The sequence below is a fragment of the Neltuma alba genome, unplaced genomic scaffold (genome assembly GCF_004799145.2).
Source record: "Neltuma alba isolate B1F8T4 unplaced genomic scaffold, ASM479914v2 tig00011348_pilon, whole genome shotgun sequence".
Taxonomy (NCBI): Eukaryota; Viridiplantae; Streptophyta; class Magnoliopsida; order Fabales; family Fabaceae; genus Neltuma; species Neltuma alba.
Genome location: NW_021636048.1, coordinates 706,030 through 729,914, shown reverse-complemented (window position 1 = coordinate 729,914; position 23,885 = coordinate 706,030). Strand labels below are relative to the sequence as shown.

General features: G+C 34.3%; 1 protein-coding gene across 1 annotated transcript; it reads right to left on the bottom strand.

The window, feature by feature from the left end:
- Window positions 1-11,269: 11,269 nt before the first annotated feature.
- LOC114712359 (uncharacterized) lies at window positions 11,270-12,604 on the bottom strand. The gene is made up of 2 exons (XM_028896878.1): window positions 12,498-12,604; window positions 11,270-12,407 (listed from the first exon to the last, which is right to left on the bottom strand). The coding sequence occupies exons 1-2, from the start codon at window positions 12,602-12,604 to the stop codon at window positions 11,270-11,272; spliced, it is 1,245 nt and encodes a 414-aa protein (XP_028752711.1).
- Between the last annotated feature and the right edge of the window lie 11,281 nt (window positions 12,605-23,885).

The window sequence follows — 23,885 nt, the reverse complement described above, 5'->3', positions numbered from 1 at the left end:
AATTTTAAGAGTTTTTTAATTACTGGACTTGTGGGATTTTTTTTAACTACTTGAGAGAATGAACATATGTCTGTTTTTTATGCATGTTGTTGAGTTATGCGATTTTCACTTATATATATAAATGAAATCGGTAGTGGATTTTTTTTTTTTTCAAATTATGGTCTATACTTAAAAGGGTTAGGATTTTTTTTACAAAGTGAGAAAATAAACATGTATTCATGTTTATGCCTATTACGGACCCATGTGAATTTCATTTTCTTAAATAAATTGTATTGTTTATATCATGACTTGCTATTGAATTTGTTTTTATATTTATGAAATGAATAATGAATTTATTAAGAACATATTATATATGATAAATATTTCTTATTTTAGGACATTAAGTATGGATCTATGTTTTAAAAGTCTAGAAATAGTTTTCAATAAGTGAGAAAGTGAACACGTATCCTATGTGATGCCTACTCTTCAATCCATGGAATTTTAATTTCTTTAAATAAATTGCATTATTTGTATTTCTGCTTGCTATTGATTTTATATTGTACATTGATGCATGACATTATGAAGAATTAAGTAGAACATATCATTTACAAACTCTTATAAAAAAAATCATTTATAGCAAATATTTTCTTCACTTATTTTAAGAATTTTGAGAGTTTTTTTAATTAATTATGGGTCTGTACTTAAAACGTTTAGGAATTATTTTTATTAAGTAAGAATGTGAACATATATGTGCTTTTTTGTGCATTTGTTGACCCGTGCAATTTTCAATTTTTCTAATAAATTGTATTATTTATATATTGACGTGTTATTAATTTTACTTTTATATTTATGTATAAAGTGAATGATGAATTGATTGTGTTATTATATTATAGTAAATATTTCCTATTTTTAGAATATATGAAACTTTTTTAATTATGGATTTGCCCTTTAAAAGTTTAGAAATTGTTTTTACTAAGTGAGAAGGTTAACATGCGTGCCATTATAACGACCGCTCTTAGTTTTGTGCAGTTTTTCACCTTGTTAAATAAATTGTAGGGAAAATTACTATAGAGTCCCACAGAAGAGAATTTACTGCCAGAAGGTCCCATGATATCAGAAAATGTATATGAGGTCCTAAGGGACCTTATAGCAAAAAATTTGAAACTTGCAATTACTTTCTTGCCCTTTTGATTAGAGAAAGTAACCGAAGCACACTCAAAATCGTTTCGGTTTTCATCTTCGCGAAATCGGCCGCCCCGCTCACACTCCACCGCCATGTCGTTGGTGCTTTATCCTTGTGTGCTCCGACAGCTTCAATCTCCAGCAAGGTCAGTTAGTTTCTGGTTGGTACATTGTCGGTCGCTGCTCCGCATTCGGTCACTCTCGGTCCGACGCCTTCAATCCCCTGCCGTCGGTCTCATCGGTCTCGGGTCTGCACGCCGTCGGTCTCTCTCGTCCGCCCTCTTCTCTGACGCATTGAATGGTTTCAATCTCCAGCACGGTCCAGCCGACTCTGCTTAGCACTCCATCCCTCTCTGGTCCGCACTCGGTTGCTGTCTGCTCCAACGCCGTGAACTCTCTGGTACAGTCCGTGGTCTCTCTACTAACGCCTCAATCTCCAGACAAGTAGTCTCTCTCGGTTAGAATATTTGACAATTTCAAGCTTCTTGGTTATATTTTGAAAAATGTTTGGTTTGGAATGTTTGAACATTTGAATTGTTGATTGTTCGTAGAAGCTGCTCGATGACCTGAAGTGGTTTGGAATGTTCGGTTGTTTCGTGTGTTTATATATGGAACCAGTGATAACCGTGACTTGTATTTTCACTCTGATATTAGAAATGTGAAGTATGTTGATATTACAATGATCTAACATGCGAATCAAGTTAGGGGCAAAAGTTGGGGCTGGTTGGTACTAAGTTATATTAGAGATCAGTTTGAAGAACACTGGTTAAAATTGTCAAAAATTTGATTTGGTAGAGCTTTTTAATGCAGCAATCAGTTATTGTTAATATTGCTAAATTAAAAGGGAGAACTTTATGTAATTGATTTATTCGGCAATAAAATAACAAAGGTTTTGTTTGGCTTTTTATGGTGGGCTCCATGGTGGAATGTTAATTTGGCCATAAGGTCAGAAAGGGAATTGCTTGTTGGATATAGCACCTATTGGCTCTATACTATAACCAATGAAGGGAAATTCATTCTGGTGGATTGATTTGTGATCCATATTATTTACTGTCGTTCATTGCTTTCTGTCATCCAAAGGGATATATTTTGATTTTGTTGATTAGTGAATAATTTGGTGGTGTTGAAGATACTTACTATTTTAAAATATATGTTGATGACAGTATTTTTTTTCCTTTTTGCAGTCGAACAAAATGACTAAAAAGAGTAAGAGCAAAGATGGACAAAGGACTAGGAATTTCTCCGGATACATATTATTCACTGAAGAGTTTTATGAGCAGAACAAGAAGAAGTTTAAGTCTTTTGAAGAGGGCACTAACTCTGTGAAAAAGGCTTGGGGGAACTTAACAGAAGAGGAGAAGAACAATATGGTGAAAGGGCTAAAGAAATGAGAGTCCCACCAAAAGGAAGAATTATATTGTTCCCTTTCACACATGCTGTGCTCCAAGACAATTTATGGAAGTCTGCAAGCAATTAAGGAAAAGTAAAGATAAGATGGAAAGACTGAAAAGAATTGGTTTTGATAAATTGATTGACATATGCTGCTCACAGATCTATAGAGATTTTTATGGTGAATTGATCCGTGTGTTTGACCCTGTAACTAGGCAAATTTCAATCGAGGGAAGACGCATTTAGTGGGGCCCGAAGATGTAAATGAATTGATGGGTCTACCATTTAAGGGGGAAGATATTAAAATAAATGTGGAGAATGAAGATGAAACGTTCAAGAAATTAAGGAGTGACTACGGGAAAGTGCCATACAAAACAATAGGAACATGGTTGATTGAAGGAAAAGAGGAAGAAAAGTTTGAATTCCTTTTTGTTATGTATGCACTAGGAGTCCTTTTGTGTCCTGGCTCTAGTGTATGGGTGAGTGATAAAGTGTTGAAAGTCATGGTGGTGACAAAGGATAGTTTAGGACACTATGATTGGAGCAGCTTAGTTTTGAAAGAATTCTGCAACTCAATTGCAGAGTTCAAGAAAGGAAAGAAGAAAGGACAAGCTGATGGGACAAAAAATATGGGAGGTTGCATGTACTTCTTAATGGTAAGTGTGGGTATGATTCATTTACTTTGATGTTAGTTTTGTCAATGTGCTGTGTAGGTTGTGATTGGTTGCTCTGTATGTTGTTATTTACTACTCTGTTGTCAATTGGAGAAATGTACGCTGTCAACTGCTTATATATAGGTTGTGATTTGCTGTGTCAAGGTTGTTATTGTACTGTGTGCAGGTTGTTAATGGACTGTGTTGGTTTGTCACCTGGTTATGTATAGATTGTAATTGCCTTCTGTTCGTGTTGTCATTCGGTTTATCGTGGGTTGTCATTGGCTGCTGTGCATGTTGTGAATGACACAAATGTAGGTTGTGATTAGCTGATGTGTAGGTTGTGACTGTATGGTGTGTATGTTGTCATTTGGTTTAGCGTGGGTTGTTAGTGGCTGCTACTCAGGTCAATGGCCTGTGTTGGTTTGTCACCTGGTTATGTATAGGTTGTAATTGCAGTCTGTTCGTGTTGCCATTCGGGTGAGTATGGGTTGTCACTGATGCTGTACATGTTGTGAATAGCGCAAATGTATGTTGTGACAGGCTTATGTGTAGGTTGTGATTGGACAGTGTGTATGTTGTTTTATTTACTACTCTATGTCGTTAGTTGGGGAAATGTACGCTGTGAACTGGTTATGTATATGTTGTGAGTGGATGGTGTGAAGGTTTTATTGACCTGTGTGCAGGTTGTCATTAGGCTGTGTTGGTTTGTCACCTGGTTATGTATAGGTTGTAATTGCAGTCTGTTCGTGTTGTCATTCGGGTGACTATGGGTTGTCACTTGTTACTGTACATGTTGTGAATAGTACAAATGTAGGTTGTGATACGCTTATGTGTAGGTAGTGATTGGTCACTGTGTATGTTGTTATTTACTACTCTATGTCGTCAGTTGGAGAAATGTACGCTGTGAACTGGTTATGGATATGTTGTGACTGGCTGGTGTGGAGGTTGTTATTGTCCTGTGTGCAGTTTGTCATTAGGATGTGTTGGTTTGTCACCTGGTTATGTATAGGTTGTAATTGCAGTCTGTTCGTGTTGTCATTCGTTGAGTATGGGTTGTCACTGGATGCTGTACATGTTGTGAATGACGCAAATATATGTTGTGACAGGCTTGTGTAGGTTGTGATTGGATAGTGTGTATGTTGTTATTTACTACTCTATGTCGTCAGTTGGGGAAATGTATGCTGTGAACTGGTTATGTATATGTTGTGAGTGGATGGTGTGGAGGTTGTTATTGTCCTGTGTGCAGGTTGTCATTGGGTTGTGTTGGTTTGTCACCTGGTTATGTATAGGTTGTAATTGCAGTCTGTTCGTGTTGTCATTCTGGTGAGTATGGGTTGTCACTGGCTGCTGTACATGTTGTGAATGGCGCAAATGTATGTTGTGACAAGCTTATGTGTAGGTTGTGATTGGACAATGTGTATGTTGTTATTTACTACTCTATGTCATCCAGTTGGGGAAATGTACGCTGTGAGCTGGTTATGTATATGTTGTGACTGACTGGTGTGGAGGTTGTTATTGTCTTGTGTGCAGGTTGTCATTGGGCTGTGTTGGTTTGTCACCTGGTTATGTATAGGTTGTAATTGCAGTCTGTTCATGTTGTCATTCTGGTGAGTATGGGTTGTCACTGGCTACTGTACATGTTGTGAATGGCGCAAATGTATGTTGTGGCAGGATTATGTGTAGGTTGTGATTGGACAGTGTGTATGTTGTTATTTACTACTCTATGTCGTCCAGTTGGGGAAATGTACGCTGTGAACTGGTTATGTATATGTTGTGACTGGCTGGTGTGGAGGTTGTTATTGTCCTGTGTGCAGGTTGTCATTAGGATGTGTTGGTTTGTCACCTGGTTATGTATAGGTTGTAATTGTACTCTGTTCATGTTGTCATTTGGTTGACTATGGGTTGTCACTAGCTGCTGTACATGTTGTGAATGTGAATAGCGCAAATGTAGGTTGTGATACGCTTATGTGTAGGTGGTGATTGGTCACTGTGTATGTTGTTATTAGGCAGTGTGTAGGTTGTGATTTTCCACTGTTTATGTTGTCAGTGGCCTGTTTGGATGTTGTTGTTGTTGTTGTATATCTAAGTTATCATTAACTTCACATGCAGATTTATTGCCTACAACACTTTCCTCTCGGAAAAGAAAAGGCCGCAAAAAATGAAAATGCCATTTGTAAGGCCCGTAACCTCAAAACATTATAACTCATCACAAAGTCACTACTATGGTAGAAAAGGAAATCTGTTAAAAGAACTACCATAGTAGGAAGAAATTTGCATAATTTTGAATTAACATGTAAACTCGGTTCCAACTCAAAGACCGTTGCATGCAACTAAAATCGTTCATTCATATCCACTAGGCCTCCGAGCCTCCGGCCTGGGTAACAAAACACATCTATACCAGCCCATATAAATAGTTTCCAACAACATAAATCGAAGTTCTACAAATAATAAAAAAGGCCTCCGGCCAATTACAAGTGGAAAGATACACTTCCTCCGGTTTACCATAAAGCCGGGCAATCAAAATATTTTCAAAAGCAATCCTAATTGTGGCAATATATAGTAGCCATACATATACCAGTGCTAGAGGCCTAAAGCTAACCAAGCTCAAGCCTCTGCGTCTCTTCCCAATGGCCCACGCCCGGAACCTTCACCTGAAAACATTGTAAACCACAGGGTGAGACAAAGTCCCAGTAACCAACCTTTCCAATACTAGGTACTACTAAATAGGTGCTCGTGAGGTGTCAAGTGGGACAGTTCACAAACAATATATAATGATAGCCACAACAATTCATGCAAGTGCAATGATGCAATCCTATCCACCAAATCCCTCACTTTGAGGGATTCTCAGGAGCCGAAGCCGGCCTATCCCTCACTATGGGGGACGTAAGGAGCCATAAAAGGCCTATCCCTCACTTTGGGGGACATAGGAAGCCAAAAGGCCTATCCCTCACTATGGGGGACGTACTAAGCCAACCATCATGCATTAATGGAGGCCTTACCACGTGGTAGTAACTATCAAAAACTCTCACCAATTCCCAAATCATGCATCATGCTCAAATCATAATCAAATAGTAATTGAACATCTCATAAGTAACTTCATTCAGTGGCATATCCTTCAAAATTTCAAGATTTCATTCATCATCAATCAAAACCCCACAAGACGGTTTTCCCTTTTTATATACAACATATAGTTTGAACATAATTACTACTTGGAGCACAAAACATAAATCTACTCACAATACCACAAAAGCAAGTACTAAGGATTGGAAAGTGGTTACCTCTCGCCTGAGCAAGGAATAACAAACCGACAATGTGGCCCCGTGCACCACCAAGACTCACAACCGGTTTACACAAGCACACAAATACACAACCATCATATATTAGCTTTCAAACTAATAATGTGGCCAACACAACACTTGGGGACACAAAATTCTTATCTCCCATCAAAACTCTACCCAACTCAAAGGGTAAATCTATCAAGGCAACACTCCAAAGTCATACCAATCCATTAAAACTTTAATTCCTTTCCAAACATCAATTAAAATTCATAACCTCAAGGACCCACTATAGGAATTCTATACCCAAACATCCCATTTGAGCAATTAAGGTTCTAACAACAAATCTAAACCGATTAAACATCCAATTTAACCCTCCTTAACATAACCCAATTCACAAAACTCAGAATCAACCTCTACATTGTCATCCTCAATCCCAAATCACCTATTTCCATAAACCCTAACTCTAAAAATTCAAGATTCTTTAAATCCAAGGAAACTATACCGATTAAATACTTAAACTAACCCAAAGCGATCAATTAAACTCAAAACAATCGGTCAAAAACCTCAGTTCCATCACAACCTAGAAAATCCTAGGGTTCCACCACAAATCCTCAAAAATTCCAAGAAATTCCAAGAAAGAAAGAAGATTAGAGGTTAAAATCACTTACTTGAGGTAATGGATCCTTCGAAATGCCCCCTCCAAGCCAGAAATTCGAAACCCTAGCAGAGCTCCTCTCTCCTCCTTCAGATTTTCTAATTTTCGCACAACTGAACCCTCCAGCGACTATATAGATTCGGGACCTTTTGCCGCGACGAACTCCAATCTTCGCCGCGGCGAAAGCTTCCCGAGAGGAAACTCTCGCTCGCCTAGAAAAACTTCACCGCGGCATGCCCTTACCTTCGCCGCGGCGAAACCTTCCCGAAAGGGAAGCCTCGCTCACCTGAACAACTTCGCCGCGGCGTCCCTATGACTTCGCCGCTGCCAAACCTTCCCAAGAAGACACTCCCTTCTAAAACTCCCGGTTCACTTCGCCACGGCGAACATGCCCTGAGAGGGGTACGTTCACCTATTCCTCCAACATACCTCAAATTCAACCCAAACACCAAGATCAAGATTAAATCGCTAATCTATCCTCAAAATCAACCAAAAGAGGCTATTAAAACTCGATAAGACTTAGGATGTTACACCATTACTTATTGGGATGAGGAAAAAGTGAAGGCAAGAGTGAAATCAGAAAAGAATAGCGACAGAGGCATACTGCATGGCGTTCCGAGTGTCGGTGGGGCTTCAACAAGTGCATCCAACACAGGAATAAAGCTAACCCACCCTGTAAGTAAATCATGTGAAGCTTATTTTGGTGCTATGTAGAATTTGGAGTAATGATAACTTTCATTACTGTTGTTTTGCAGGAAATCAAGAGAACGTATGAAAGGTTGATGACCATGGTTGAAGGGTTGGTGTCGACAATTGGAGAAGAGTTGGTTTTCCTGCAGTTGAGGTTGACGGATGAGATTGACAAGGAAGATGTGGTGGAAGCAGTAAGTAGCAAAGATGACAAAGAGAAGGCAACTGAAGATGAAGAAACCGGTGAAGAAGGTAAAGGAAGCCCAAAAGATTCAATTCTGTCACAAGAAGAACAACAGAGTGAACCAAAAGGAGATGACAAAGAAGAGGGCAAAAGTGCTTCGCGTGAAGAAGAGAGTCAATCTCAACCTAAGGAGAAAGGTGAAGGGAGTCACTCTGGATCAGAGGATGATGGAGAAGAAAAAACACAAGACAAGTCTAGTGATGCAGCAGCAGAAGAGGATAAGGGTGTAGGCGATGAAATGGAGGGAAAGGATGAAATGGACCAGCAAGCACAAGGGCAAATGGATGTAAGAAGATCAACACGGGTGAGAAGCCGTGCAATCAAATCTCCCTGGTTAGAGGAGGTGAAAAAAGGCCGTGGCAAGAGAAAAGCTGACGAGAAAGAGGAATTATTCCAGATGTGCACAAGAAGATGTGATCAAGATGAAGGTGCCAAGTAAGTGTTGGGACTGATTGTAACTGGGACAACTGACTGACAACAATTTTACACATACAACCCTTGTGCTCATTGTTCCTTTTGTTGCAGGTACATTGTAGAGATGTATGGGTACTTCTTGACACGTGCTGAGCTTTGCTGCCTACAAGACAGGAAATGGATGAACGACAGGGTAAGACAGTTGTTTATATAGATAGAGAACTGCGAATGTCATTATGATCATGACTAACTGTTTGTATGTGTGATATAGTTCATGTCTATGGTAGTGAGAACCTTGGTGGGAGATGAAAAAGAGAACCACGGTCGTGTCAGTAGGCACATTTTTTCACCTGAGTTAATGCAAACAATGGCCGCTAATCCTCTTAGGTGGAGCCTGGAAAAACATGAACATGAAATCTTACCGGAGCACATAGGATATAACATTGGAGACTGTGACTTCATATTTGGCCCCACCCTTTTCAATTACCATTGGTTCTGTTACGTGATGGATGTAAGAACCATGTGTTTCTATGCCCTTGACTCGTTGGTGGACAATTTGACGATGTTGAGATTACAAAGAGAGGAAGAAGAAGCAATGAAAACAGGGAAGAAACCACAAAGGAAGCAAGGGAAAAAGAGAGGACAGATAGATCCTAAGCAATTTATGGCGAGAGGGATTGTATGCACAACTTTACATTCATTCTATAACTTGTTAATGCGTTATGGTTGCTTGTCTGCTTAACTGTCTTGGTTGTTAATGCCTGCTGATTACTTGTCATTGGCTACAGCGAAGGTTGTTAATGCTTCCTGATAACTTGTCATTCACAACTGTCAAACTTGTTTCTTCTGTTTGTCCCTTTTTTGCAGAGAGATTGTTTCTGCCAAGTGCTTTGTGTGCTGAAGCCATCACTGTTTGCAGAGGAGGACAAGATTGACGAGGAAGTCACATGGGCAAAAGTTCATGTGCAATCTGACACGTGAGTTATTTTTCAGCACAACAAGTACTTGTGTCTCAACTTTTGGGAGCTAATGTTTATTCACTAAAGTACTTGTTTTTCCTTTGTAGGGACTCTTGTGGGGTTCATGTGTTGAGCTGGTTACAAACATGGGACGGCACTGAGTATGGTGACAATGGCTACACAATGCCTAAGTACTCCCCTGAAGAAATCCATGACTTGAAGGCTGGATGCTTGTGGTGGCTCGTGACTCATCGGACCAACCTGCATGGCGATGAAGTGCTATCTTTGCTGCGAGGAAACCCCCAAAGCAAGAGGAAGAAATAAATGACAAGCATATATTGTATTTACATTTATTTATTTGACAGCATAGTGACATCTGAACGTCAAGTTCACATTTTATTCTTTTCTTTGAGCATGTATGAATCCTGCATGTTAAGATATGCTAATGTGTTTTGATATCCTTTACTGGTTATCAAGTTTTTGTAAAGGCATTCATGTGTTTTCATCATGGCCACAAATGCAGACTGAATAAGACTGGATAAATAAATGGTAACCATGGTGACATGATAGGCATATATCAGAGTCCTCTCTGCCACATCTGTTTACAACCTCAACAGGGGTTGTTCACAACCGTAACAGAAATGATTAACAACATTGGCAGTTCCCCTGACAACTCACTCGGGGTATAACACAGCTGTTAACTTAATTATATTATCAGCACATATAACGACCTTAATAGCAAAAATTGGGAGCATTTTAAAGTTATTAACAGCTTTAAAAGAACCAAATCATATTACAGCAGATTTTTATTGCAGCAATTCATTTACAACCTCAACAGGGATTGTTGACAACCCGAACAGAATTGGTTAACAACCTTCGCATTGCCCCTGACAACTGACGCTGGGGATACCACAACCTCCACAAGAGATCTAATTCTAACCAAATCATATCATATTATGACTTTAACACAGCTCGAATGTCTTAAGAAATCACTGAACACTGAAAGTAGGAGAAATTGTCACTTTATATCAGTAACATAATTGAGACTGCTAATGACAACCTGCATGGCGTCTGATAACAAGTCCATTACAACCTATTCACCAGTACATCAAAAATACAGAAATGATGTTATATCAGATTACATCCAGGTGTCATTTACCACTTGATATATATATGTACAACATAACTACGCCAAATTTACAACCTATTCAAAAAAGCATACGTGTTGCATGTGTGGATAATGACGGACAACTTGAGGTGTAGGTTATGACATTTACAAAAAAAAATGCTGTCACAAGCATTCACAAAACGAAATATCAACAAGCCACCACCAAAGCTCAACTTGGATTGGGGTTCTGGCAAGTCTTCACAGTGTGGCCTGGCTCATGGCATCTTCCACAGTGGTAAAGTTTTTTACTTTGAAATTGAGATTCAATCCTTCTTTTCTTTGGCCTTCCTGAGGGTCTTTTAGTGATTGGTGGCTGTAAAAATGTTCCCATCATCATCTGCATAATGGTGAGAGCTTCGGGACGAGGACAATCATGTGTCGCAATTAGCCTCATACTACTTGCATATATCTTCTCTTGGGCTGACAGCTTATAGCAATCATCTACAAATTCATAAACACTACCATGAAGTAGCTTTATCGCTGCACAGGCATGAGCACAAGGTACTCCGCTCATTTGCCATGCTAAACAAGTGCATTTGTGAGCTGTGAGATTAACAGTGACACAAATTATTCCAGTAGGAGATGTAGTATCAACTTGAACTCGGTTATCTCCATAATATACAGTATGCATATTCTCCGCTCTTGCTACTTTTTCTTACAACTTGGACTCAATATTTGGCCCAACGCCATTTGTCCAATTTTCCATTGCCATTTTGTTTGCAACCATCTTCTTGGCTAATTTCTCCATATGCTCATGTATGAGAACTGACACATTGTGCTTCCTCTCCTTCAAAATCCAGGCATTAAACGACTCCGCAACATTAGTGGTGATGTCATCCCATTGTTTAAACGGGAATTTGCTTAAAGCCCACCGATCTACATCTCCTTGAGTGTCAACCCAATCAGCTAATTGTGGACAGAATGATCTAAGTTTCCCCATTGCAGCAACATATTCATCCTCAATCCTTGCATAGGCGATTCCATCTAGCATTTTCAATGCAACGTCCTTTGAAGTACCTGAAACTCGTCCCCTGCCTCGGTTAATTTTTAAATAATGTGCACTAAAATTTTCTTTCACATGCCTATAACAAAAAGCATGTCTCTTGCCACCAAATATTGTTCGCACAGCACCTATAATGGCATTATTCTGATATGAAACTATCGTTGTCTCCACTGATCTTGTGATGTCTTTGACGTTCTGGAGAAACCAAGCCCAATCATCATATGTCTCCCCACTAACTATAGCATATGCTAATGGAAACAGTTCATTGTCCGCATCATATGCATTAGCTGAAATCAATGTCCCCTTGTAAGGACCACTTAGATGACAGCCGTCGATATAAAGTATATGTCGACACCCTTCTAAAAATCCATTAATTGAGCATCCATAAGCAATGAACACCCTCTGAAATCTGTTACTATCCAACCCTTCCCATCGAGCACTTGTGTTTGGATCAGTTTCAATGAGCCTTTCACAAATCCAGGGAATCGCCATGTATGAATCCTGTGCACGACCATGTATTTCCCTCAATGCTCTTTCTCTACCCTTGTATGCTTGACTATAATTCAGTCGCACCCCATATTCTCTATACAGATCTCTTCTAATTTCATTAGCATTCTTGTCTATATTACACCTCAAAGAATCTATCATGATTGATGATGTTAAGTTTGACCCTCTAGAGTGAGATACAACCAAGCTGTCCTGTGCATAATGCACATGCTCACTTCTTAAGGTTCTAATTATTAACAACTCAGAATCTTGTCTTTGTCCCATTGAGTATGCACCCATATACCACGGGCATCCCTCCGCCATACACTTCACAATGATCTTTTGTTGATTGTTCTTCACAAACTTGTATGAAAACTTCACAGCAATACTGTACCTATACAGTGCTTGCCTAAGAGCCACTGCATTAGGAAAAATCTGTCCTTCTCCGATAACCAAACCCTTCCACTTTGTTGAATTCATTTCCGGAATTGGGGTTGGCATTATTTCTGAACCACATGGCAACAATAGTGGGTCTTCACTAACCACATTAGGTGAAGACATGGACAATGTATCTGAACCTCCGAACAAGTCTTCCATCCTACATAACAGAACAGGTCAAGGGGTCGTTAATGACAACCTTCGATCACTATAATAACAACTTATGCACAACAGTTGACAATAGCTAATATTACTTCGAAATTTAAATAACACTACTTACACATGTTGCTCTTCTATTACAACATCCCTTGTTAGTTGTGAATTTTGATCTCCATTTTCTCCTATATATACATGACCACTGTCACCATTGAAGTTAATCAAATGTTCTACTCCTTCATCATCTACAAGGTCCATAAATGTACACTCATCAAAGGTTACTGTGAATTTCATAACCATTCCATTACTTTCTTTTCCCACAATTGATGCCACCATTGTTCTAAATTCTCCATATGATGTCCCTTCCTTTATCATTTTTGTTCTCACACCACCTCCAACATACTGCGTTTCACCTTCTACACCATTAATAAATTGTCCTCCTATATGGAGGTAGCAAAACAATTGCTTTGCACTGGAAGTTGCCATCCTTGATATCAACCTGTCACAATCACTTGTTAATAACAAGTCATACAGTTATGTTAACAACCTTCGATGTACCCATTAACAACACATTTAACCATCGCATTTGAGGGGTTACAATAATAAATATCTGTTATTTTCCACTCATTTCCATTAGCAACACAGCATCATTGACCGAAAAATAGAGCATCATTCACCGAAAAACAGAGCATTGCTTTTTAACCATAGCCACACATAGTAAAACCACACCTAACATGATTAAAACCACATATGACTAAAATGAGCCTCTCTTGATATTTCTAGAGAGTTGAATCACATGCTTAATACCCACGTATCAACACCCAATCAACTTTTCAGACCAGCATTAAAGCTGCGACTGGTTGTTAATAACAAGTCATACAGTTATGTTAACAACCTTCGATGTACCCATTAACAACACATTTAACCATCGCATTTGAGGGGTTACAATAATAAATATCTGTTATTTTCCACTCGTCTTCATCAGCAACACAGCATCAGTGACCGAAAAACAGAGCCTCATTCACCGAAAAACAGAGCATTGCTTTCTAACCCTAGCCACACATAGTAAAATCACACCTAACATGATTAAAACCACATATGACTAAAATGAGCCTCCCTTGATATTTTTAGTGAGTTGAATCGCATCTTTAATACCCACATATCAACACCCAATCAACTTTTCAGACCAACATTAAACTTGACACTGGTTGTGTACAGAAGAAGGGAAATGTTGTTAATGATGAGACGTACCAAGAAGATGAAGAAATAATGTCGCTTGCCTGCAATGGAGTACCAGCGCATAACTCCCTTCTTTCTTTCAGAAGCTTCTCTTCCTTGTGCATGCATAACAAACAACCGCACTAAATCAAGCCAATCAGCGTCTCTCCCTCTTTTCTTTCCTTTATCAATGACTGAGGGCAAGTACGTAATATCACAACTCAAATTATTTACCCAGAGGTCCCTGGGGACTTAGGAGGAATTTGGGGATTTCATGGGACCTTCTGGCAGTAAATTCTCTTCTGTGGGACTCTACAGTAATTTTCCCTAAATTGTATTATTTATATTATGGATTGTTATTGATTTTATTTTTGATTGATGCATGGAATTAAATATAAATTTATCTAGAACATATCATATATAGCAAATTTTTTTATCTTATTTTAAGAATTTTAATATTTTTATTAATTGCACTTAAAAAGTTTAGAGATTATTTTTAGGGTTAAAGTACATCTAGCATTCTAAAATATTTTGTAAGAGCACTCTAAAGTATTTTTTATGTACGTCCAACATTTTAAAGTGTTTTTTTTGTCTTGATGTTGGATCACTAAAAATTATTTTAAGGTGTTGAGCTCACCTGAAAAAATACTTTAGGATACTAAATGCATCAAAAAATATTTTAAGGTACTAGACACACTTGAAAAAAAATATTTCAGGGTACTGTATGCACCACAAAATATATACTAAATGCATTTGAGAAGACATTTCCAGGTGCTAAATAGAGCTTAACCCTTATTTTTATTACGCAAGAAAGTGAAAACGTGTTTGGTTTTTTTCCTTGCTGTTGACTCATGAGATTTTTACTCTTTTCAATAAGCTGTATTATTTATATACTGACTTTCTATTTATTTTATATATATTCATATGAAATCAATAATAAATTTATTTAGAATATACCATATATAACAAATATTTTTCATTTTAAGGATGTTTATATTTCTTAAGTATGGATTTGTGCTTTAAAAGTTTAGGAATTGATTTTACAAAGTGGAAAAGTAAACATGTGTCCCATTCTGATATTTCTCTTAGATCCATTCAATTTTCACCTTTCTAAATAAATTATATTATTTATATTTTTTGATGTTGATTTTATTTTTTATATTGATGTGTGAAATTTATGATGAATTTATTTAGAACATACCATATATAGCAAATATTTGTTATTTTAAGAAATTTGAGAGTTCTTTAATAATGGGTATGTAGGTATTATTTCTACTAATTGAGAAAGTGAACATATGTGAGTTTGCTATGCATGCTATTGAGCCTTGTGGCCGTGTGATTTTCACTTTTTTATAATAAATTGTATAATTATATTGATTTTATTTTGATATGTATATATGAAATCAATGATAAATATATTAAGGACATATCATATATAATAAATATTGTTATGAATATAATAATATTTTTGTGGATGTCCATATATCTCCCATTATCTCCTATATCTCTTGTAATCTCTAATATCTCCCATTATCTCTATATCCTACAATTATCTCATATTATTATGTAATCTGTAGATTCTATCAAAGATGTAAAGTTGTGCCTATAAATAGAGGGCATGTATAATGTATTAAACACTCTTGAATGGAATGAGAAATACTCTCTCTTGTTGATTCTCCTCTATATGATTTTCTCTATTTCTTCTTTATTTATAATACATTATCAGCACAAAGCTCTAACCAAGGTGTGTATGATATACCTTTCTACCCAGCATAATTTAAGAGCATCATCTCCATTATTTTTCTCAAGTATCCTTTACTCTGTTCAAATAAAAATATTTTGAGCATCATATATATGGTGTTTCAGAGTATCTATATTCCTATTCAATTTATCTAGGATAATCTAAGCCATTATATGGAATTAAAAGGATTATCTACCATTGTTTTAAACATCAGGTTCCATGGCTATGATTAGAGATTTTTTCCCTCTATTTCTTATTGACCTGAGGTCACTATTTTAATGGAACCCGAAGTTTCAATAGATACTAATAGTATCCGTAAAGAGTTACCATTTAAAGTTAAATGGCCAAAAGCCATATAATTCTAAATTTTCATCTCATTGTAATTAAGTGGCTAGAAGCCATATAACTATGATTTTCCATTCTTTTCAAATTAAATGGCTAGAAGCCATATAATTTTGATTTTCTATATTATATCCAGAAGCTATACAACTTTGATTTTTTTATCTTATGGCTAGAAACCATATATATATGGCAAATTCTCTATTTTTTAAAATGGCTTGAAGCCATATATATTTGATATTTTATCTCATTAAATAACTAGAAGTATTTAGGTATAACTTTTCTATCTTATGGCTAGAAGCCATATATATTTGATTATTTTTATGTTATTAAATAGCTAGAAGCAATATAATTTGTATTTTCTATTTTATGGCTAGAAGTCATAAATATTTAATTTATCTTTATTTATATATATTATGTTGAATTTTCTATTTTATGGCCAGAAACCATATATATATAATTTTTCTATATCTTCTTAAATGGCTAGCATCCATATAACTTTGATGTTCAATCTTATGGCTAGAAGTTATGAATATTTAATTTTTTTGTTATTTTATTAATTGGTTAGAAGCCCTATAACATTAAATTTTTATCTTATGATCAGAAGCCATATATCTTTAATTTTTTTATTTTGAAATTAAATAGCTAGATGCCATGTATCTTTATTTTTTTTATTAAATGGCTTGAAGCCATATAGTTTTGATTATGAGAAGGATCATTATATAGTTTGTTTATAAAAAAAAATTATGACAATTAGAATTATAAATCATGTAGTCCAGAAAACTAATGACTATATAGTGAAGGATGTGTTGGTAAAAGAGTTTACCTTTTTCTCTTTATTTTATGTTATATTTAATTAATTTAAATTTAAATTTTTATTTTTATCTTATTCACATATATTCTTGATATTCAATTTGATATTTATTAATATTATAATTTCCTATTACTAAATGGCCAGCAGCTATTACACTTATGTTATTGAATGACATGAAAATAATAACTTATGATGTCTTTAAAGCCCCGAAGGCTTATGGTTCAAATATTAAGGGACACAAATCATTTTTAAAATATATATATATTTAGTATATAAAGTTTTAAAGACTAATAACTTATAAATAGCCCTGAAGGCTTATGATTTAAATCTTCATAACTATATAGTTTGATTTTAGTCCTTGTAGATCTTTTCAATTTTTTTTGGATTTATAAATTTATGAATAAGTTTTGAAGCATTACATAATATATACAAAGAAGTGAAACTTTTGAATAACGAAATATTCAGAAAATTTTATGTTTTGAAAAAAAATTATATATACTTCATACTTTGAAAAAACATAACAAGAAGTAAAGTATATCAAAAAAATAATATATGTTAGTTCCTGAACAACTATATATATTAGAATATTTGTTTATCAAAGGGTCTTAAGGTAATAGCGCAATTGGATTGAAATTCATTATTATATCTGAATTAAGAAGCATTTGAATTTCCAAGTTAAAGATATATTATTAACTTACTATATGCTATTCACTCTATTTGAAATATAGAAATAAGAAAAATATATTTATATGACTCAAACTTGAGGGGGAGATTGTTGAAATATAAGTGTGAATTATGTTGGATGGAATTTGTTATTATTAATATTAATGTCATTCCTTATATCTCATATTCCTTTTGAAAAAGCTCCAGAAGAGTCAATAGCGCTCAACCTTTCATGAGTGCACAAGTTTTTACCATTGGGTAAAAGATGAAAAATAACACTCTAAAAGAGCTATATCATGATTTATTATCCTAAAGATAAAATTCATAATTGATAGCATATTACTTATGAAATATTAAGGTGAAAAATGAATAATATAACATTGTAACAAGAAGTTTACCAATGATTGAGAACAATTTTACAATAAATCAGAAGTTTATGCATTTATAGTTTGGCATAACAGGTCAAATCATCCCGGATTATAATGATGCAAAATATCATGAAAAATGTGCATTGTCATTTATTAAAGAACTAGAAGATTCTTTGAAAATGATATATGATTCAAGAATTTTTATATATTGTTTGTTCTCAAAAGAACTAAATAAGAGAACATCACTAGTTATGCTCAAAATCGAATTCGTGCATATTTATAATGTATCAACTTTATATATGGGCTCATTTTAGACACCATGTGGACCAAAGTAATACTCTATAAGTGAAAGATGCATCCATAAAATGGTCACAGGTGTTTATGATCAACTTGTAACTTGAAATTTGCAAATATGTTCAGATAATTACATTGGGTACACAAGTTTTTGATTATGAAATCAATATGATTCTCGTTGAGATTGCTAGTGATTGTTCCTCACGTTGCTGATGATTATATGCTTAGTAAAAACCTCCATAAGTAGTTAGATCAGAGTTTATGAGAACAGAATTCCTATTTGAGTGTTAGGATGATTGATTTTAAATATTTTTGCACATAAATGCGTCAAGCCAACAATGTATTGTGAATTCTCCCATTATAATTGGCTTTTGGTCAGGAGCCAGATATTTTTCATCTTAGAATGTGTAATATTTATTATTCCACAGCAATAATGCACATAGGTGGATATTAAAAGTAAGTTGAGATTACTGTTAGATAAGAATCTCCTTATTCTTGTTTGTTTCTAAATGAAACAAAATAATATTTCTAAAGGAGATTTATGGATTTGGGAGACCTACATTACATATTTCCAATATGAGGGGGAGAATATGTGTGGCTGGAAAAAAAAACACATAAAATGCATTTTCACTATTAAATGTAGATCCTCAAATATAGCAGTATGAACTAGAAGTTCATAAAGTATTGCATTCGTAAAACATTACTAATATCTGCCAAATGCAATTATTTACCCAAATGAGGATTCTTAATTTTTATATTTCAACTAAAAGTGCTCCTATTCTTGAAGACATGCTAAAAGCATGAGATTATAATCGGTTCCAAAAGAAAAGAAAAAGGAGCAAATGATCATGATGATCATACTAAGGAGGCATGAATTGCAACAAAGGTTAAAACATAACTCTTTGACCTCTGAAGAGGTTTAAATGTCTAAAAGCAATAAAAAGATCTCGATATGTTATGTCATAAAAGAAAATGGGACTGATAAAGGAATAAAATTGCTAACAATAATTTTATTAATGATATCACATGATCAAATGAGGATCTTATATATAAATCTATCATGAGATACAGACAGAAAAATAGTTGGCTAACAGAAAAAAAAAAAGACGCAATGTAATAGGGATTTGTGTATCCCTAGGTTATGCACTTGAAGTATAATGCTAGTATTTTGTAAATAGGCATTTGTACAATATAAAGGGAAATAAAGTCTTGTGGTAGATTAAATTACATGTCTTATTAATCTGGCAGTCTAGTAATAGATGAAGTTTTTTCATGTGCGTCTTAGAAATATATAGCTATAACATATGACTCACTTTATAGTGAAATTATGTGTGAATCCCAGAAGGATTCAAATCCTTATATAAATTCAAACAATCCAATACATGAATAGATCTGGATCATAATGTATGAAAATCCTTGAAGGATTTGAGTTTCTAGAAGCATACAATTATGTTCTCAAGAATATTATTCAATTAAATCTTTATATGAGACGTATGTGGTTAATATTGACTGAAGGAATAATGTAAACATATTCCAATTTGTCTATTTGTGAAAAGATTCAAAATGAATTTGTTATCAGTACTATTTATGATGATAGCATCGAAACTCCTGATGAGTTTTCAAAAGCTATGAATTTCTTAAAGAAAAAGCTTGAAATGAAAGTTTTGGGAAGAATACATATGAATAAGTCACATCCATTATGTGGATAAGTAACATCAATTATGTGTTTTGGTAGTTGTAAGATCTTTAGATATGGACTAAAAATTGATCTAAACTTTCAGAAGGTAATGAATAAACAGTTGGTCTAGAACTACCATATCTTAGTATCATTGAAGCATTTATATATCTAGTCATACAGAACCTTGATTAGCATGATATGGTTCTTTATCAACATGAAGATGTTGGAATGGAATTAAAAATATTCTTCTTTACTTTAAGGGTGTCATGGAGGTAATATTATTTTATCTGAAGGTATCCAAGACTAATCTTAATGGCTATATAGATAAAGTATTTTTGTTTGATCCTCATGTCAAGAGATCATAGTATGATCCACATGTGGGTAAACCATAAATGGACTATTCGTCTCATGATCTTAAGAAGATCATGAAATTCATATTTGACGTTTTTACCTCATTACAATATTTGGAAGGGTTGTTCATTATATTAGACTTTACAGGCTCGAAGATGTCAAATGATGTTGCTAAAAGGGGGAGTTGATATATGTTGTACTCTTTTTTTCTTGTCTATGGTTTTGTCCCACTGGGTTTTCCTAGTAAGGTTTTTAATGAGACAGCATTGCATAATGTATCAATGAATGATATACTCTTTTTCTTTCGTTGAGTTTTTGTCCCACAGGGTTTTTCTTAGTTGAAGTTTTTTAACGAGGCACATTTATATATATTAGACATCTAAGGGGGAGTGTTATCAATATAATAATATCTTTGTGGATATCCATATATCTCCCATTATCTCTATATCTCAAAATTATCTCATATTATTATGTAATCTGTAGATTCTATCAAAGATGTAACGTTGTGCCTATAAATAGAAGTCATATATAATGTATTGAGCATTTTTGAATGGAATGAGAAATACTCTCTCTTATTGATCCTCTCTACTCTCTTTTATTGATCCTCTCTTCCTCTATATGATTCTTCTCTATTTTTTCTTTATTTATAACAAATATTACTTATTTTAAGAATGAAAAGTATAGATCTGCACTTTAAAATATCTAGGAATAATTTCCACTACATGAAAAAATGAACATGTATCCTGTTGTGAGATTTGCTCTGCGACCCGTGTAATTTTTGAATTTTCTAAATAAATTGCATCATTCTTTTTTTGACTTGCCATTGATTTTATTTTTTTATATTGATACGTAAAATTAATCATGAATTTATTTAGAATATATTCTATATAGTAAATATTTCTTATCTTATTTTAAGAATTTTGAGAGGTTTTTTAAATTATGAATATACACTTAAAAAGTTTAAAAATTATTTTTACAAAGTCAAAAAGGAAACATATGTCCTTTTTTATGCATATTGTTGGCTCATGGGATTTTCATTTTTTATAATAAATTTTATTATTTATATATTTACTTGCTATTGATTTTATTTTTATATTTATTTATAAAATTAATGATGAATTTATGCAAATCAAATCATACTTAGCAAATGTTTCTTATTTTAAAAATGTTTCGAGTTTTTTAAAGTAAGGATCTTTCCTTTAAAAGTTTAGGAATTACTTTCAAAAAGTGAAAAAGTGAACACGAGGGCTTTTGTAATGCTCAATCTTTGACCAGTGCAGTTTTCACTTTTTCCGATAAATTTTATTATTTATATTTTTACTTGCTGTTGATTTTATTTTTAACTAATTTATGAAATTAATTATTAATTCATTTTAATATATCATATATAGTAAATATTTTTTTATCTTATTTTAGAATTTTAAGATTTTTTTCAATTATGAGTTTTTAGGAATTGTTTTTACGACGTAAGAGGGTGAACATATGTCTGCTTTTTATGTATTTTGCTAACTCGTCCGCTTTTCACTTTTTTAATAAATTATATTATTTATACGTTGACATGTTATTCATTATATATATAATAAAATCTATAAGGTGTGCTTTGCTTTTGTCCAGTTATCACTTTAACTTTGTGTACTTTTACTTTTGTCAGGAATCTTTATTTTTATAAAGTAGGATTGTATTATTGGGCATAAGAATTCAAGCTTGTTTTCTAGCCAGTCTGAAAATCTATATAAGCGAGTCACTGGTCTTCTGAAGAGGCATCAAGTGTTGTAATTACTTCCTATGAATAAAAGTATTCTTTCCATAACATCTCTTTAAACTTTATCTCTTTCTGAAAGCTTGTTTTATCTATTTTCAAGATTCAAATATACTCTATGCTTACCTCATATAAAGATCCTGTATATCAAAAAGAATCCGACCATGATCCTATGAGACGATCTCTTTTAGTTTGAGAGTCCTTAGTCCTGATTTTTATAGGTTAAGGTCCTAATGTGGTCTGTATGAGGTTTGGAGACTTGTTTTGATAAGACATTGACATGGTAAGGCTTGTAAATCCCTAGACTAAATCTTAGACACTCCAGGAGACTTACCTACATAGTATCAGAGTCTTAAATCTTAGTAGTATAAATTGAGTAAGAAAGAATCCCTTAAGCATGAGTTAATCAACCTCAACTGAACCTGTTCATCTTTCTTCATCTCTTTCTCTTGACCACATACCTTCCTCCCTTTGCGCACTCTCAATAATAAGGTTAATAATCTTATTGAGATAACCCACATATCACAAGATGCCCGCATCCAAGCTATAACAACTTAACTTGTAACCTCTTTTTATATCAAATAGAAGCAATTGAAACTGGTCATTAAGTCTTTAAATTGGAAAAATTCAAATTTAAAAATGTTTACTCTAGGATTACTATTCACATAACCCTAAAATTTGGCCCAATTTTGAAAAATTATAGATAATTCTAGAAAAATAAAAATGAAGTGGTTTCAAGTACTATATGAAACTTTAGAGAGATCTTTAAGAGAAAAATATTTCTAGGTTATGAATCCAACTCGTGGGTGCCTAGTTTTCACGTCAATGTACATTGTTTATATAGCCAATTTTTCAATTTCTAGAATTTATGCTTAACATTGGATAAGCCTAACTTTTCTTTTTTAAAATAAAACTCTATTTTGATGAATTACCACTTATTTTAAAACTAAAAGTGAGATCTATTAGACTACCAAGTTTCAAAGCCAACTTCCTTCATTTGCTTAGAACCATGTAGATCCCAAATTAGGTGAACATTAGGTTAATTTTATCTCTTTTAATTCTTATTATTGCACCACTATGTTATACCATTTCATGAGTGCTATTTAACATGTCATTCAACTTGAACTTACACTCTAACCATATGTTCAGCATACAATAGTCAAAGAGTCAATCATTCATGTTTACACATAATTGCACAACATATATCAAAATCCATAACATATTGTCTTCAAGCTATAGCCACCTTTTTGCCTTTTCCCTTGGTGCTTCCATCCCCTAAACGGTTAGGATTTAACATAATAGGAGTGAGATTTCAAAGAAATTCCAGTAGCAAAGAACACTAATCATAGTACCAAAATGCATGGTTAATTTATGTTATCTACAAGCACATAACTTAAGCATTTTCATGCCATATGTATGCTATCGACATGCCATGGAAAGAAAGCATATAACATACCATTTAGCAATTCAACTAAACATATTTGTCAAGGCATCAATGCAAGGAGTTCAACGCATTTCAATATTCTAAACTCAACCACATCATGACACGTACACATAACACAAACAACTAATACAATTCAATACCAAAATTGTAAGTTCTTGTTACCTCTTAATAAACTTGACTCCTTAATCTCTTTCTCTTGTCCTTGAGTTCTTCCTTGTCCAATTCCAATACCTATCAAACAAAAAACAATGACATTTCCAATCAACTAATAATTCCATTAATACTTCAACCTAAAACCCTAACCATTTAACCTTCATTTTAGTATTTTTAGCATCATCTTCTTCAACTTAACTTTCACATGCTTTTCTTATATAATTTTTCATGTAGAATCTATATATGAATTTAGATTTATCAAAATCTAACCCCTTTCCCCATATCTAGACTTGGCCGAGAGGTATGTATTAGGGTTTAAAATTTTATTTTTTAATTTTAATGCTTCTAAACACATGTTCTTCACAT